Source organism: Geotrypetes seraphini, chromosome 1 (genome assembly GCF_902459505.1).
Source record: "Geotrypetes seraphini chromosome 1, aGeoSer1.1, whole genome shotgun sequence".
Classification (NCBI taxonomy): domain Eukaryota; kingdom Metazoa; phylum Chordata; class Amphibia; order Gymnophiona; family Dermophiidae; genus Geotrypetes; species Geotrypetes seraphini.
This window is the reverse complement of record NC_047084.1, coordinates 38116547-38135466: the sequence shown is the minus strand read 5'-3', so window position 1 is coordinate 38135466 and position 18920 is coordinate 38116547. Positions and strand designations below refer to the sequence as shown.

Sequence of the window (18920 nt, the reverse complement as noted above, 5' to 3'; positions counted from 1 at the left end):
GAGTTCCACCTCAACCAAATCTATAGTTCTGCCTGACTTCTTTCCAAGACCACATTCCCATCCGGGTGAGACTGCACTTCATACACTAGACTGTAAACGTGCTTTAGCTTACTACCTAGATCGAACAAAGCCTCATAGAACCTCTACTCAGCTATTCCTCTCATTTGATCCTAACAGGCTGGGCACTTTAGTTACCAAGAGAACAATTTTTACATGGTTAGCAGACCATGTATTTCCTCCTCCTATGCTCGGACTGGACTACCTTTGAAAGGTCATGTCACAGCTTACTAAGTTAGAGCAATGGCAACCTCAGTTGCTTTCCTCCATTCAGACACAGGGCCAGCGTGGGAGACAAGCTCCACCTCCCAACGTCCCTAGTGTTGCGGTTCTTTTTGAGATTATAAAACATCATTGGTCGGATCTACAACTTAGTTCGCTGTTTCGGGATTTTTCCACAGTGTCCTATAAGAGGGGAAGAACGATTGAAGAGATTGTTTTTTAATAAATTTGAGATTAAGGATAAAGATCAGGAAAGGAATTTTATCCATAACCAAAAATCAATCAGACATCTCCAACAAAATCTCACACAATAGTGAAAGAATCCAAAACTGGGCTACAACCAACAAACTGAAATTAAACACAACCAAAACCAAATTACTACACTTCCACCCGGCCCAACAGATGGCACTAACAAGCATCACCCTTAGATCAGGCAATACTATCTCTATAGATGAATCCTGGGTTGCATATTGAACTCCACTCTTACCCCAAATCTCCAGTCTCTGAAAGAAATCCCTCTACACCCTGGGACAACTAAGACTAATCGGACCATACTTTCACCAACACCACTTCGCCCTAATCATACAACTGATGATACTACAACAACTGGACTACTGCAACTCCATCTACATGAGAATCAACATTGCTCTAATACACAAAATGCAACTCATCCAAAATACTGCTGTAAGACTTATCTTCAACCTGAGAAAATACTTCATCAAAATATTGCACTGGCTACCCATCCCATCACGAATAACTTTCAAAATATCATGCATCATTCACCGCATACTTTATGGAAACTCAGCTGCTCCACTTATCCAGCTCTTCTCAATGGCGTAGTCTACTTCTCACAGAACCCTCAACAGGATGCTACTAAATCTCCCATCCACAAAAAGCCTTCACTACAAACAAGTTTTCCACTCCATGCTTACCTTTCTAGGAATAAAAACATGGAATGACCTTACAGAAACGACCAGAACTGAACCTAGCCACACCATCTTCTGTAGAACTGAAAACCCTCTCCTCTCTTTAAGTCATCTTGAGCCTTTACAGGTATGAGCGACACACAAATAGAAGATTAGATTAGATTAGATTCCATTCCTATTGAGAACATATGTAAGGCAGCCACCTGGTCCTCAATACATAGGTCACATCCCATTACTGTCTGGAGATTCATTCCAGACAGGACAGTCAGTTCGGCCAAACATTTCTACAAAATTTATTCTCTACATAAATGCTAACTTCCCTCCATCCCTTTCGAAGTAGCTAGGGAGTCTCATCTGTGATAATATGCTGCTTGCTTGTCCTGGGATAAAGCACAATTACTTACCTCTAACAGGTGTTATCCAGGGACAGCAGGCAGATATTCTCACAACCCTCCCACCTCCCCTAGTTGGCTTCTTAGCTTTTTTTTTTTTTAATTGAACTGATGGTCCCACGAGCCAACGTTGGGTGGGAAGGCACTCGCACATGCATAGTATGGGGCAGTCTTGAGACTTCTAAAGAAGTTTGTGACAGAACACTTTTGCACTGTCTGTACTGGAACTCCGTAGAAGATGTCACCCATCTGTGAGACTATCTGCCTGCTGTCCCTGGATAACAACTGTTACAGGTAAGCAACTGTGCTTTCTTCAAAGTTTTTTTTATAGAGCTCTATAAATGGATTGTACTGCATATATTCCCAATGGAATTAAGTCAAATAATTGTCACTCCTGTTAAAGATTCCAAAGAATCAATTGGTGAAGTTTCAAACTACTGACCAATAACTTTAATCCCTTTGTTTACTAAACTGTTAGAAGGGCTAGTCAAAGTGTTAGAAAACCAGAAACCGTAACAGCTAGATAGTCCAAATTAATCTTTACCTATCATCAGCTTTATATCACTGGAATTACTGACCAGCTTTCTTACCATGACCACAAACACTTGGCTCGACTCTGAAGTTTATAAGCTTTCTTAGTCTAATTCGGTATAAAATTCCATCTTATGGACTCTAATACATAGTTTTAAAGTGTGAGTAGCTCCTGTCTAACAGCATATAAAATTTAGGTTAATTTTGCACAGCTGTTGGGATGCATTAGAGAAATGAAATTTGTTTTTGGAACTAAAACCTTTAACTAATATTGTGGAAATCCATGTGCGTTCATTTAGAAGAATAGAAATAGGAGTTCACATTGCCTGTATTCTGACAAATTTGACAATTTTTCATAGTGACAAGAAAAAAGACAGAGAGAATAAAGTAAAGGTCAAAGAAAGAGAGAGATCCAGAGAAAGAGATGATAAAAGGAGTAAAGAAAAGAGGTCAAGAACACCTTCTAAAAGCTACTCTGCTCCAAAGAGATCTCGCAGCACCAGCAGGTCAGATTTTGGTTAATTTTTTTTAAACATTTCATTAATCATAAAGTACATTTCATTAATCATAAAGTAATTACATACCTTTCTATAGAAGGCAGTCACATATTTATAATCAAGAGTATTCACAGTCTACAAAATATATAAAGGGTCAAAATGAATTTATTTTCAGCTCTAGTAAAGTTCATTTTCATTTTTGCACATTTTTATAGTTATGACTAGTGAAACTGCAGAAGTAGTGCAGATGCTTCAGAAATAATAATTCTAGTGCAATGGGGGTAGGGCATGAGCCGTGCAGAAGGAATCCATTCTGGGTTTTCAACTCCTTCTGCTCTGTTGCCCCCTTTTAGTTTTTCCTTTTGCTTGTGAGCCAGAAGGTGTCTTGTCTAATCTACTCTGTATATTATTTTTGGTATTTTTCACAGTTTTTGTTACTATCAGTGCTCCAGAGCTCCCCAGTGCAGGAGTAAGCTCTGCTTGCAAGGAGAAGAAGCAGACTTGGGTATGCAGCTGGCAGGTTTATCTCTTGGGGACCTGTTTGGCCAGCCTGTAAAAAACTTTGTGAAGCTTCGGGTCCATTTCCTTGGTAGCTTAAGTTGCTTACTGATTCTTAGGGGCTTGAGCGCAGGCTTGAGATTTTGCCTCCCCCCATTTGCATGCACAGTTCCACGGGGGTTGAGGATCAGTCTTTGGTCTGACTAGCATCCTGAAGATTTCAGCATTTGAAAGACTGATTGAGGCAGAGATTTTCTTCCAGATCCAGCTACTTTTAGAGTACTTGTCACAGTGAGTAAGACTATTACTGCCTGTGGGCAAAATGGGGGGGGAGGTGAGGGGGGGGTCTGAAAAACCTATTTTTGAAGGTTTGTGCCACATCCTCTAAGGTTTTCCACCTCTAAAATCCTGTTATGTGTTTTTATCTTAGTTAAGGCGCTTTTGAAGCCCTTTTTTGGTGCCAAAATGCTGCTGCAGTGGCCATTTTGGTTTCCTGGGGTTTGTTTGTTTTTTCAAAATTCTCCAGAACCTTCAAATCGCCTTGTTTTGCCTCAAAACTGTCAGGGATGGAGTCCTCCGGCTCTTTTAACCCTAATTCATGCCAGGTTTGCACTGGATGGATGCCGGAAAAGCGCCCTTGTGACACATGCCATGCAGCACATGAAGTGGAGGCAGGACCTTTGGACCCAAGAGACACAAGGTGGAGTTTCCTACAGGAGACTCACTAATGCCTAGTAAAGCCTTTTCTCCTGAATTTGTGAATTTGATATGGAGAGCTTATTTGGATAGCTGAGATCCTCATATGAAGTCTGGAAACAATCCAGGTGTCATGCAAGGGGGCTTGGGCTCCCAGAGTGCATCAGGGGCATTGGCAGCAGCTGACAAGGAAACTTTGGACCTTGCTGACAGGGACTCAGAAGGTGAGAGATCAGTCTGTATGCCCTTGCTGTCACAGAGTGAATCTTTCCTGCTGGGAGATATAGGGCTGCAAAAGGAGCAAGTACACAGGAAGCAGTGGTGGTGCTTGACCAAAGGGAGGATCCCATAGTACACCGGCTTTTCAGGCCTTCAGCACAATTAGAGCTCATTACTGATGCCCTCTCCAGTCATAGTACATGGACTTGTCGTGCCACTAAGACTTGTGCTCATCTGAGAAGCTTAAAACTATTCAGTTGGTAGTATCACTGCCAGCAGGGTCTCCCAAGGCAGACAGGTTACAGCAGAGATGTTAGAATAACAGTTTACCACCCATCTGGGCAGCAGCAGATGGGCAATGTTGGAGGCGGAGGTTTGCGTTTGATGCGACAATGGCAACAACATCGAATTTATACTGCACAGCAGAAAGGCCCGACAACCTACCTCTGTATTCTGCCATGAAAACTTGATGATGATCATCAAGTTGCTAGGACTCAAACATGAGTCCTACAACATGAGTCCTACATGAGATGCCCTAACAACTGACTCCCTGCGGGAGTTACAGTTGTATTCCTAGCAGGCCCCTTCCACTCATTGTTCTATCCTGAGTGGAGTGAGAGTGCAGCCCACTTCTTTTCCCTGGCATCCTGATATGGATGGAGTCATGGAACACTGGGATGCTCCTGAGAGCTCTTTAAAGGTAGCCAAGACAATGACTAGGCTGTATCCTGTGGCACAGGAATTTCAACAGATGTTCACTCAACATAAGGTGGATTCCTTGTTTGCTCAGGTAATCAAATACACATCCCTGCCCATCGAGGGAGGCATAGTATTAAAGGATACACAGAATCGCAGCGTGGATATGGTCCTAAAAAGGCAGTTTGAAGCTTTGGCCTTAGGGATCAAAGCTGCAGCAGCAGCCTCTTTTGTGGCACGTGCTTGTCATACAAGATGAATAGGCTCACCCTAGTGGAGGACAAGACTTTACCCAAGCTTATGCTAGTAGGGGTGGATTATGTTAGCCAATGCTCTCTACGACATGTCGTGAGCAAATTCTTGGCTTATTCCATTTCAGCCTGCAGAATGCTCTGGTTCAGGCAATGGGAGAGAGCTTCCACCTCCAAGGCTACTCTCAGCAGACTCCCTTTTAAAGGCCAGGTAATGATTGGAAGGGTCTGGATGATCTGATGGCCAACGTTACAGATCGCCTGCCAAAATCTCCGCCTGACAGCAGTCTGTGAACCTCTAGAGGTTCTGGATGGTCTAAATTTTATAGTTACAGGCATTTTCAACAATTCTCAGGAGGAGCCTTCTCTCGGAGATCTCAGGAGGAGCCTTCTCTCAGAGATCCTATCAGGGATCAAGACAGATTTATAGGACCTAGGCAATGCTAATCCTCCATTTCTCGTCCCACAGCAGCCTCTAAGAAAATGCATTGATGCCAGGGCCAGTCTTTCCCCTGAGAATAGGAGGAGGGCTCTCAGCATATGTGGAGGTCTGGGTGCAGATCTCGTCAGACCGCTGGGTGCTGAAGAATATTTGGGGAGTGTACAAGCTTGAGTTCACCCAGCCCTGAACAAACTGGTTTGTAGACTTCCCTGAGGGAAGGCCAGAAAGGTCATGCAGAGTCCTGGCAACAGTACAGAGACTTATAGAAATTCAGGTCATAGTGCCAGTGCCTCTAGAAGAATCAGGCTTGGGCAGATACTCCATATACTTCATAGTGCCTAAGAAATGCTCGGACTGGAGACCCATTCTGGATCTCACACGTCAACAGGGCTCTGAAGATTCTTTGCTTTTGCATAGAAACTGTATGGTCATTCATCACAGTGATGGCTCTGGGGGAATTTCTAGCTTCCCTAGACTTGACAGAAGCCTACCTACACATTTTCATTTTCCCAAACACAGGAGATTCCTGAGATTCCATGTGCTGGAGAGATGTTATCAGTTTGCTACTCTTCCTTTTAGATTGGCGACATCACCAAGGTTATGGTGGTGGTAACAGGGCATAATTGCAAGTGCGTCCATATCTGGACAACTGGCTGATCAAAGCTCCATTGTTATAGGAAGGAGGAACAAGCAGTGACTCAAGTGGTCTAGGTTTTGGCAGAACCTGGGTTGGATAGTGAATTTTTGAAAGAGCCAACAGGTTCCATCCCAGTAGCTGGGAGTGCTGTTCAACATGGCAGAAGGCCATGTCTGTCTTCCAGACAGACAGACAGAAGCTTTGCACTCAGATAATAAACATGATAGCCAAGCCAGCTCAGTTTGTGTGGCACTATCTCCAAGTACTGGACTCTATGGCAGCCAGTATAGATGTGGTCCATTGGGTGAAGGCTCACATGTGTTCTCTCCAGAATGCTCTACTGTCTCTGTGATCCCCACAGACTCTCTTCAAATGACTCCCTTGGACTCCAAAACCCCACCTCAGTAGGAGTTGGTGGCTCTGGCTAGCCGTTATTACGGGGCTTGCCCCTCAGAATAATTTGTGGGTGATTCTCACAACAGATGCCAGTCTGTTTGGCTGGGGAGACCATTGCAACAGACATCCAGTCCAGGGACGGTGGTTTGCCTCCTAGAAAAAATGGTCCATCAACAGATTGGAGCTTTGAACAATTCGATCAGTGTTACGGAAATTGGAGAAAAGTCTGGAAGGACAGGTGATCTGAGTCTTCTCAAACAATGCTACAGCGGAGGCGCTAAGAGTGCACTGCTGAGCCTGGAAGCCCACTTATTGTTCATGTGGGCAGAGCTACACCTAAAGTCGATCCAGTGAGAGTGGACAATGTCCAGGCCAATTACTTCAACAAACAGACCTTAGACCCAATGTTCCCTCTAAGCTGAACACATGAGCGATCGCTCTCTATTTTCAGTGGCGTCGCTCATACTTTTTCTTGTGTCGCTCAATCGAGCTCGGGCGGAGGTGAGAGGAAGTGGCGGCGGTCTGCCCTGCTCGCGCAGGACTGGCGAGATCAACATCAATAATTTCCTGCCGGTCTGCGCAGGATCGGCAAGATCGACAAGCTGTCGTTCGCGCAATCCGACAGTGTGCTCTCTCCCTTCCCAGCGGCTCTCCTTACTTACAAGCGCAGCGATTCAGGAAGGAAGCCTTGGGGCTTTTGCTGAGTCACGGCCGTCTCTGATGATGCAACTTCCGCTTCCTCAGAGGTGGTGCGACCCAACAAAGGACCCAAGGCTGCCTTCCTGAATCGCTGGGCTGGCAAGTAAGGAGAGTTGCTGGGAGGGGAGAAAGCCACTGTTAGAGGCTGGGAAGCTGCTGGGCATGGTGAGAAAAAAAGAGACAGCTGCTACTGGGCCTGGAGAGGGATAAGGAGAGATGCTGCTGGGAGGGGAGGAGGGAAAGGAGTCTGGGAAGCTGCTGGGCAAGGGGAAAAAGGGACAGCTGCTACTGGACCTGGAGAGGGATAAGGAGAGATGCTGCTGGGAGGGGAGGAGGGAAAGGGAAGGGAAGAGAGTTACTGCTGGACAGGGGGAAGAGGGAAGGGAGAAGAGAAAAGGAAGGAAACAGCTGGCAGGGAGATTAGAGGAGGGGAATGGGAGAGACAGGAATGAGATGGGAAGGGGAGTCAGCAGAGAAATTGAGAGGGACAAAGATGTTAGATCTGGTGTAGGAGAGATAAAAATGAAGAGAGCAGTGAATCTGGAATGAATCATGTAAAACCGAGAGAGGGGCATAGGCTGGATGGAAAGGGGAGAGGGGAATAGAAAGAAGACAAATACCATATGGAAGGGGGAGAGGTCAGACACTAGATGGAAGGGGCAGATGCTGGATTGAAAAGACAGAGAAGGCAGACGCTGGAAGGAAGAGAGTGAAAAGAAGATGAAAGCAGAAACCAGAGACAACAAAAGGTAGAAACAAATAATTTTATTTCTATTTTGTGATTTGAATATATCAGATTTGAAATATATATCCTGCTAGAGCTGGTGTTAGACATAACTGAGGACTGCAAAGTCCAGGCAGTGGCTTAGGGTTCTCTCTGACCAGGGGGGCAGTTACCCTAGTTGCACTCCCCTAACCCTATTTCTGCTATGTGTGACTGCGGTATTCTGTTAGCATGATATTTCTGTGTAGCATTCTGTAATAATTTGGCTTATTCAGTTTTCTTGATAGTAGAGGGGATATATGTGAAGGGGAGGGGAGACAAGGGTTTTGTTGATCCTTGCTCTGTATTATTTGTATTTATAAAATGACAATTGTACAGAATATTGTTTCTATTTATACTTTAATAAAATACATTCAGTATAAAATCATAACTGAGGCTTGTGCGGATGGGATCAGATGGTTTGCGAGGACTGAGCTCGCGGAGACGGGGTAGAAACGGGTTTTTGGAAAACTGAAAAGAATTGAAGAGAATATTTGTGAAGATTGAAGAACTGATGATATTACGTAATTAAAAAAATTTTAAGTAAATTGTTTTTCTTCTAAGTTTTGAGTATTTAACCCTCCCACAATCTCACGGGCATTCGTTCTCTGCGCCTGCTCATAAATTTGTGGAGTATGTAACTTGTCGCTCATGCATATTTTTTTTTGCACACACCTCATCAATCCTTAGGGGGAACATTGCTTAGACCCAGGAGAATAGACGTTATCTGCAGCAGTGTTTCAGTCCATCATTCTTCAGTGGGTTTGGCCAGTTTTCGATCTGATGGTTATGGCAAGGAACTAGAAGGCAGACTGGTTCTTCAGTCGAAGTGTAGATCCTGGAAGTGAAGGTTTGGACACCCTAGGCTAGCAGTGGCTAAAGAATGAGCTCTTATATGTGTTTGCTCCATGGCCCATGATAGGGTAATTACCTCACAAAATAGCAAATCACCCAGGGAGAGTGGTCCTCATAGCTCTTGATTGGCCATACAGGCTGTGGTATGCAGACCTTCCTTCAGAAGGACCAGAGATTCAGACTGCAGGTACAGCCTGATCTTCTATCTCAGGGTCCTGTGATCATAGGAGATCTAGATCGCTTTGGTTTTATAGCATGGCTCTTGAATACGTGGCGCTAGAGCACAAAGGATACTCTGAGGTAGTCATTGCTACTCTCCTCAGAACCAAGAAGCCTGTGATGCTTTCCACTTATGCTAAGGCATGAGAGACATTTCAACACTGGTACACGAAAGAGAAGGTATAGCTATTTAATGCTCTGTGGTGGTGCTAGGTTTCCTCCAAACAGGTCTCAACAATGGCCTCACAGTAGCATCACTCAGGGTCCCAAGTGGCGAGCCTCTCGTGCTTCAGAGCCCATGGATGCAAAACTCCCCTGGCTTCTCATCTAGACATAGCCATATCTGTAGAAGGGGCAATGAGGCATAGTCCACCAGTAAAGCAACCATTTCTGTCATGGAACCCTAGCATGATTTTGCATGGCTTCGGTCAGACTCCGTATGAGCCTATTCAAGAGGCATCCTTGTTGGATCATACCATTAAGACTGTTTTCCTCATAGCTATTATGTCAGTGAGGTGAGTCTCGGAGCTGCAGGCCCTGTCATGCAGGGAGCTCTTCCTCAAGATCACAGAGGTGGGAGTTTGCTTGTGCACGGTCCTGTCCTTTGTGCCGAAGGACATTTCAGCGTTTCATATCAATCAAGAGGTAAGATTGCCAGCATTCTAGACCACAGGGTGAAAGAAAAAAGGCTGGATTCTGAGAAAGCTGGATGTGAGGAGAGTCAACCTACATTATCTGGTGGTCACCAATGAGTTCCGATGGACAGACCATCTGTTTGTGCTCACCAGTCAGGCTAGATGCAATAGACCGATGTCTAAGGCTACCAGCTCAAAATGGATGAGGATGGCCAACTCGTCGGCATATATTGCCTGTGGCAAGCAAACATTGGTAGTCTTAAAAGCACATTCCACAAGAAGTGTGGCTTCTTTGTGAATGGAAGTTCATGTAATTTCACCCAGGTAGATTTGTTGGGCAGCAACCTGGTTAACTTTGCATACATTCTCCAAGTTCTACAGAGTGGACATAGCAGCATGAGAGGATACTGTCTTTGGATCCTCGGTGTTACGGGCAGGTGCAGAGGTCCTGCCCTAGATTTCTGGAACTGCTTTTGTACGTCCCTACTTACCTTGCTAATATCTTTTCTAGTAGATGTGTCATTCTGGAACCCTACCCTGTCAGTATTTACTCTGCCTGCCTGCCTGCCTACTGTCTCAATCAGGAAGTTCGAGTCAAAACTGAGATTTTGATATCAGTCAGACCTTAAGGATATAAAGAATGATCTATTGCTATAAAATTTTGGGGGTATGTTTGGGCTTTATAAATGTTTCTGATTGGTATGTTTATTTCAATGTTTTGATTGTTCAATTAAAATGCTTAATATATTTGTTATACTGAGCAGCCTTAATGACATAGATATAGTGAAAAACCACTAATATCAATAATAAACTCTTTCACATGGGTAGTGCACACTGATCGTCTTAATCGTCTCAAGGTTAGCAAGGCAATGGGGCCGGACAACCTGCACCCCAGGGTGCTTAGGGAGCTGAGTGATGTCTTGGCGGAGCCACTGTCCGCGCTCTTCAACCTCTCCCTTAGTACAGGTAGCGTCCCGTTGGACTGGAGGACGGCTAATGTCATTCCACTCCACAAGAAAGGCTCAAAGATGGAGACGGCAAACTACAGACCAGTGAGTCTAACATCGATAGTGAGCAAACTAATGGAAACTCTAATCAAACACCAATTAGATAAGATCCTGGATGAGGAGAATCTACGGGATCCCCGACAACATGGATTTACTAAGGGGAGATCCTGCCAATCCAACCTGATCAGCTTCTTTGACTGGGTAACGGGGAAGCTGGATATTGGGGAGTCCCTGGACATCGTGTACCTGGACTTTAGCAAAGCATTCGATAGCGTACCACACCGCAGGTTACTGAGCAAGATGAGTTCTATAGGATTAGGTGACACGTTGACGAAATGGGTTGGGAGCTGGCTTGGAGGTAGGCTCCAAAGGGTGGTGGTGAACGGCACCCCCTCCGAAATGACGGAGGTGATTAGTGGAGTACCACAGGGCTCAGTCTTGGGCCCAATCCTATTCAACATCTTTATAAGAGACTTGGCAGAAGGGCTTCGAGGTAAAATAACATTATTCGCCGATGACGCCAAACTGAGTAATGTAGTGGGCAAATGCACAACAGACGAAGATTCAGTGCCCGTCAACATGATGCACGACCTACTCCTACTGGAGCGATGGTCTAGGACATGGCAACTCAACTTTAATGCCAAAAAATGCAAAGTTATGCACCTGGGCAGCCAGAATCCATGCAAGTCTTATACCCTTAATGGCGAGATCCTAGCAAAAACGGTAGCAGAACGAGACTTGTGGGTAATCGTCAGTGAGGACATGAAGTCTGCCAATCAAGTGGAGCAGGCTTCGTCCAAGGCAAGACAAATCATGGGCTGCATACGAAGGGGTTTCGTCAGTCGTAAGGCGGAAGTCATTATGCCATTGTATAGATCCATGGTGAGGCCCCACCTGGAATACTGTGTGCAATTCTGGAGGCTGCATTATCACAAGGATGTGCTGAGACTGGAGTCGGTGCAAAGAATGGCCACCCGGATGGTCTCGGGACTCAAGGATCTACCATATGAAAAACGGCTTGACAAATTACAGCTATACTCGCTCGAGGAGCGCAGAGAGAAGGGGGACATGATCGAGACGTTCAAGTATCTTACGGGCCGCATCGAGGCGGAGGAAGATATCTTCTTTTTCAAGGGTCCCACGACAACAAGAGGGCATCCGTTGAAAATCAGGGGCGGGAAACTACGAGGTGACACCAGGAAATTCTTTTTCACTGAAAGAGTGGTTGATCACTGGAATAGTCTTCCACTACAGGTGATTGAGGCCAGCAGCGTGCCTGATTTTAAGGCCAAATGGGATCGGCACATGGGATCTATTCACAGGGCAAAGGTAGGGGAGGGACATTAAGGTGGGCAGACTAGATGGGCCGTGGGCCCTTATCTGCCGTCTATTTCTATGTTTCTAATCAGATAAGTTGATCTTTTCATCTCTCTTTTCAGCATTAAGCTGTTTATTGCACCGCACAGAACTTTTTCAGGCACCAGGGGAGGTTTTTTATGGTTATCACCCAAACACCTTGAACTACCATTGTGGGGTGGGAAGGGCTAGGTTCAGAGACTTTTTCCTCCTCTGATTTTTCTGTTTTAGCTAATGCTGTTGCATATTATGTACATAGCACTACCCATGTTATACTGAGCAGAACAGATTTGTAGATCGAGAAGTCTTCCTGTATCCCTCCTTATGTGTTCCTATATAGGGTTATCGCCTCCTTTGGTACAAACTGAAAGGGGGAGGAGAGCCCTCTGGAGAAGGAGGAGAAGTTGAAAATCTGGGATGGATTCCTTCTGCATGGTATTGCATGGGGAGAATACCCTACTGTCCAGAATGACAAACCCATCTACTAGAAAAAATATGCACAGGGTAAGAACCTAATCTTTTCATGCATTATACTTTCCAAAAAAGATGATTTTTTTAAAACTTTGTAGAAACTGTCAGATTCTGTATATCTAGGGAATCGTTGAAACATGCAGTTTGATCAAGGCACTTAAACTTTTGTAAAGAAATATGGAAACAAACCTCTACTATGAAAGCCAATGTTTCTCAACTCAGTCCTGGAGTACCCCCTTTCCAGTCAGGTTTTCAGGATATCCACATTGAATTTGCACAAACTTGATTTGCATACACTGCCTCCATTACATGCAAATTTATTTATTCATGCATATTTATTGTGGATATCTTGAAAACTGACTGGCAAGGGGGTACTCCAGGACCAAGTTGAGAAACACTGAGGTAAACAGCATGTGGAGGAAGGGAGTGGCCTAGTGGTTATAGCTACAGCCTCAACACCCTGAGGTTGTGGGTTCAAACCCTGCACTGCTCCTTGTGATTCTAGGCAAGTCACTCAATTCTCAATTGCCCTATGTACATTAGATAGATTGTGAGCCCACCTGGACAGATAGGAAAAAATACTTGAGTGCCTGATTGTAAACGACTTAAATAACCTTAATAAGCGGTATATAAATACCTGATAAAATTAAAAAATGACATCATGAAGACCAAAAGAAATTGACAGATTTGCAAGGGGGAGGGGTTTCCACAGACCTTATTTGCATTTTATTTTCAATGTTTTAGTGGCTCTTTAGCCTTTCACTGAAGATATTTGTACCACTGAATACATTTTGTGTTCCTTGTAAGTTCTCGGCTTGTGATTGGTTTGTTTACTTTCAGCAAGCAAAGCTATTCCAATAGGGTATGTGATCATTTAAAATTGAAGCTAGTTTACCCTTACAAAACAAGTGAAGGCTAAGAAAAAGAAAAGAAACTTTAAAAGCTTCCAGCATTTTGAAACTAAGTTCTTTGGACCAAAGAAATGAAAACTGAACTGTTTTGCCACAAGCATACAAGATACCTGTGGAGGAAAAAGGGTGAAGAAGCTTGTGTGTTAAAGAGCCCCTTGTCAACCATTAAGCATGAGGTAGATCTATTGTGTTTTGGGGTAATGTGGCAGCCAGTGGCACAGGAATTCTCAGAGGGGCAAACAGGCATAATATTCTCACATGTGGGTGACATCATTCTTGGAACCCAGTACTGACACTGTCACTTTAAATCTTTAGGCAATACTCAAACCTACTTGTGTATAGGTGCCTTCCCATCCGATGTCAGCTCACAGGACAATCAGTTTTTAGTTTTCTACGGAGCCAATAAGTAGAGAGTTGCGCGGGGACAGAAATACCACCCATTCCCGCCAGATTCCCATCCGTCCCTGTCAGAATCCCCTCTGTACCCACCCATCCCCGTCAGAATCCCTTCCGTACCCACAAAGAATCCCCTCCCCGCCTAAAAAGTGCATCATAGAATATGAGCACTTTAAATAATAAATATTAATCTAAAATGAACAAATTAGAACAGAAAAAGATATATAGAAGGCTAAACCATCGTATCTACCAAAATATATACAAAATATTTCATCGGGAACTTTAATGTGTTACACAATGAATTTAAAAACTTAATTAAACATAATGATAACAAATATTAATCAGAAGAAAGGTAAAAAGCATAACAGATTTTGGTACAATTCATATATAAAACCACAAAATCAATATGAAATAAATAGCATATTAAAGCTCAAATTTGAATTAATCAGACAGAATAATAACCAATATTAAAATGATTATGCTAATGATTGCTTTAAAAAGATCAAAAGACATGGTGTGACAAAATACAATGCAAAATAGGAACTTAACACAAAAGACCATCTCATCAAAAGTTATAATATATAAACATGCAATACAGAATAAAAGCTTAATAAATACAATAAATCATCTCATCAAGAAGTATAATGTAGCAGGGGGTGCATGATAGGGGCAAAGAGAAAGACAAAACAGTGCTATGAAAACACGTTTGTATAGACAACATAATATGACATTAGAACAGTGGTTCTTAACCTTGTTGGAGGTACTGAACCCCACCAGTTTCATATGCGTGTTCACCGAACCCTTCTTTATTCCCTTAGTTTTGCCGGAGCTAGACTAGAATTACTCAACTTGGCATTGCAAATCATGCAATTAGGACGCTGACTCCCATTACGTTCCGTTATACATGTGAATCCATATTGTACATATTCATCCGACCACTTTCGTATTTTGCTCGACATAGTTAGTAAGGGATTAAAATATTAAGATAGGTATCACACGACGTACCATCACAACAGTTACAATTCGACTACTGTGCGCATCAAATCCCCTGCAGCACAGATAGGCCAAGCGATGTTGCGTGATCACCTGCAGCCAATTATGGACAAGCGGGGCGTATCATCACGCATCATAAGCGCTTCAGTCACGTTCAATCATCTATCAGTTAAATCACAAATTTTGATCAGGAATTGATTGATGTATATAAGGCGTTAGTTACAGATTGATAGATCAAGAAACCGAGTAAATGATCAGTCTTGATCAAAATCACTGAATAACTGATAGATGATTGAACGTGACCGAAGCGCTATATGAGTCGGAGGTGTGTTTTGACCTCCGCCGAACCCGCGAGACTGACTCACCGAACCCCTGGGGTTCGGTCGAACCCAGGTTAAGAACCACTGCATTAGAAGAACATGATGCAGATGAGAGGAAAAGGCTGAGTGAAGTGGGTTAAAAATGAATAGGATATAGAAAACCAAAATAAATAAATAACGTGAGACCATAGGACTGGCTAAAAACAAAACCAAAAGAAATGGAGAACGTAAGGCCATGGGATTAATAAGCTCTAAGGGAGAATGTAGCTGGTTAAAAAAGGCAGAAATAAAACTTGAAATAAAAATCAGAATTAAAGCATTGAATATCCGTAAAAGACTATTAAGCCTAGTGTAGCATGCTGATTATAAACTGTCTTTGATAGTGATGGAAAGTACAGCACATCTTTAATCAAAAACGGCTATAATAGCAAAAGCCACACGATGAACCACCTGACATAGCTGGGGATATGTAGGTGCTAAAGTAAGAAAAAATGTAAAAATAAGGGTAATGATGATATAAGTAAACAATGTAATTAAGCCAAAGAGGAATGGATGGCCTTAATAATTGAAAAGAAAAAAAGGAAGAAAAGAGAAAAGACTTGCCGAATAGCAGAGATGGAAACACCCAGAATAGCCAACATAGAAACCTCCATATAAAAGACCTGAACTAAAAACAGTTATGCATCAAAATAATCTTATGGGTAACAGACTGACTAGATGAAGCTAATGGCATAGAAAGACCCCATATGAAGCAGAAGAAGACTAACTGGAGACAGGCAAAATATCACGAAAAAACGCTATGGAAGAATCACCTTGCACGTGCCACCGCCCGATCAATCAGCACCAAGGCAGTGAGTTCAGCACATAGGCACACTGAGCGCCTACGTGCTGAGCTTACTGCTCAGAATGGCTGTTCCCACCGCGGCGCCGGACTGGTCTCATCTTGAAAATTAGGTAGGCCTCATAATGGGAGTCCTGGTTCCATCCCTGTGGGAGTCCCGTGGGTCTGGGTGGGGTCCTCATGGGAGTCCCGTGGGCCTGGGAGGGGTCCCCATGGGAATCCCGTTGATCTTTGGGGATCCCTGTGATCCCCGTTCCCGTGCAGACCTCTACCAAGAAGCGCTCTCTTCAGTATTTCCACAGCATATCAAACTTAGAAGTCTCTTTTGTGCCTTCCCAATACTAGTTTTGTTTGCATCTTTTTTGTTTTATAGCATTTCTCTTGTTTGGTTGACTTTGTCAACTTTTTGATTTCTAGCATTCAGGCCACTTTGAAACCCTTTTTTGACCCTGAGGGTGTCAACTTTTTTTTATATACTTTTCACACAACCTCCCCATGCCATCAAGCCGTTTGACTATGCATCGGTCATTTTTCCCTCCATGTTAAAGAGGGTGCCAAGTGACCTCAAGAAATGTAATTGGACTATCCCAGGCTCTGATCCCCATAATTGGTGTATTCAGTGTCTGGGTCCTGACATTTGTTGTGATCTCTCTCTCTATGCAAAAGAGGTCACTGAAAGCCCGACAAATCTAGTGGGATAAACTTTTGGTTCTGCATCTACATCAAGCATGGTAGGGGTTTTGGGCTCCTATGCTCAATCTGCATCAACACTGACATTAGTATCAACACCATATGCACCGATACCTTCCTTAGTAATAGATCCCAAAGTAATAAATCTCAACACAACCCTTTCAAAACCAAAATCAATCAAATATGGTGTTCTCCAAGGAATCCATCAGGCTATATGCTGGAAACAAAGAAGGAAAGCTGACAAGATTGATGGTCAGTCTAGAGGAAGTGTGTAGGCAGATCGATAGGCTTAAGAGTGATAAATCTCCAGGACCAGATGGCATCCGTCCAAAGGTCATTAAGGAACTGAAAGGGACCATAACTGAACTGCTGCAACTAATAGCCAATCTGTCAATCAAATCAGGAAAGATTCTGGAAGACTGGAAGGTGGCAAATGTTACACCAATCTTCAAGAAAGGTTCGAAGGGAAATCCGGGAAACTACAGACTGGTGAGTCTAACCTCGGTACCAGGAAAGATGGTAGAGTCTCTGATAAAGGATTGCATCATTGATCACCGTGACGGACACAGGCTGATGAGAACCAGTCAGCACAGTTTTAGCAAAGGCAGATCGTGTTTGATGAACTTGCTGCACTTCTTTGAAGGAGTAAACAGACTGACATTGTATATCTAGATATTCAGAAGGCATTTGACAATGTTCTGCATGAACGACTACTTTGGAAAATTGCGAGCCATGGAATCGAGGGTGAAATAATCACATGGATTAAAAACTGGCTGGAGCATAGGAAACAGAGAGTTGAGGGTAAATGGACAAATACTCAGACTGGAAGAGAAACATAGAAACATAGAAAAAAAAGCGGCAGAAAAGGGCTATAGCCCACCAAGTCTGCCTATTCCAGGTATCCCCCCCCTGAATTTACTCCCTTAAAGATCCCACGTGAGTATCCCATTTCTTCTTAAAATCCGTCACGCTGTTGGCCTTTATCACCTGGAGTGGGAGTCTGTTCCAGTGATCCACCACTCTTTCGGTGAAGAAGTACTTCCTGGAGTCACCATGAAACTTCCCTCCCCTGATTTTCAGCGGATGCCCTCTGGTGGTCGAGGGTCCCACTAGCCCGAAGATATCATCTTCTGACTCGATGCATCCCGTGATGTACTTATACGTTTCAATCATATCTCCCCGTTCTCTTCTTTCCTCAAGTGAGTAGACCGCAATTTCTTTAGTCTTTCTTCATACGTGAACCCAGTGGGGTGCCGAGGGCTCGGTGCTTGGACCCGTGCTCTTCAACATCTTTATAAATGACCTGGACATTGGTACGACGAGTGAGGTGATTAAATTTGCGGATGATACAAAGTTATTCAGAGTAGTGAAGACATAGGGGGATTGCGAAGATCTGCAACTTGACATAATCAGGCTCAAGGAATGGGCATTAACATGGCAGATGAGGTTCTGCATGGATAAGTGTAAAGTGATGCATGTAGGTAACAAAAATCTCATGCACAAATACAGGATGTCCGGGGTGGTACTTGGAGAGACCTCCCAGGAAAGAGACTTGGGAGTTATGATCGACAAGTCGATGAAGCCGTCCATGCAATGTGCGGCGGCAGCAAAAAGGGCGAACAGAATGCTAGGAATGATAAAGAAGTTGATCACGAACCGATCGAAGAAGGTTATCTTGCCGCTGTAACGGTCCATGGTGTGCCCTCACCTGGAGTACTGCATCCAGCACTGGTCGCCATACATGAAGAAGGACACAGTACTACTTGAAAGGGTCCAGAGAAGAGCGACTAAGATGGTTAAGGGGCTGGAGGAGTTGCCGTACAGTGAAAGATTAGAGAAACTGGGCTTTTTCTCCCTTGAACAGAGGAGATAGAGAGGGGACATGATCGAAACATTCAAGGTACTGAGGGGAATAGACTTAGTAGATAAGGACAGGTTGTTCATCCTCTCCAAGGTAGGGAGAACGAGAGGGCACTCTCTAAAATTGAAAGGGGATAGATTCTGTACGAACGTAAGGAAGTTCTTCTTCACCCAGAGAGTGGTAGAAAACTGGAACGCTCTTCCGGAGTCTGTCATAGGGGAAAACACCCTCCAGGGATTCAAGACAAAGTTAGACAAGTTCCTGCTGAACCAGAACGTACTCAGGTAGGGCTAGTCTCAGTTAGGGCACTGGTCTTTGACTAGAGGGCCACCATGTGAGCAGACTGCTGGGCACGATGGACCACTGGTCTGACTCAGCAGCGGCAATTCTTATGTTTTTATGGCTCTACTATCCTCTGTTATTTAATCTCTACATTTAGACTC

General features: G+C 43.9%; 1 protein-coding gene across 6 annotated transcripts in view; it reads left to right on the top strand.

The window, feature by feature from the left end:
• The window catches only part of SREK1 (splicing regulatory glutamic acid and lysine rich protein 1), a 324223-nt gene that overhangs the window by 241645 nt on the left and 63658 nt on the right, over positions 1 to 18920 (top strand). For all 6 annotated transcript variants that reach the window (XM_033930011.1, XM_033929984.1, XM_033929975.1 and 3 more), the window contains one exon: positions 2488 to 2634. In XM_033930011.1, coding sequence (XP_033785902.1) covers positions 2488 to 2634 — 147 coding nt within the window. The remainder of the gene's footprint in view (positions 1 to 2487; positions 2635 to 18920) is intronic.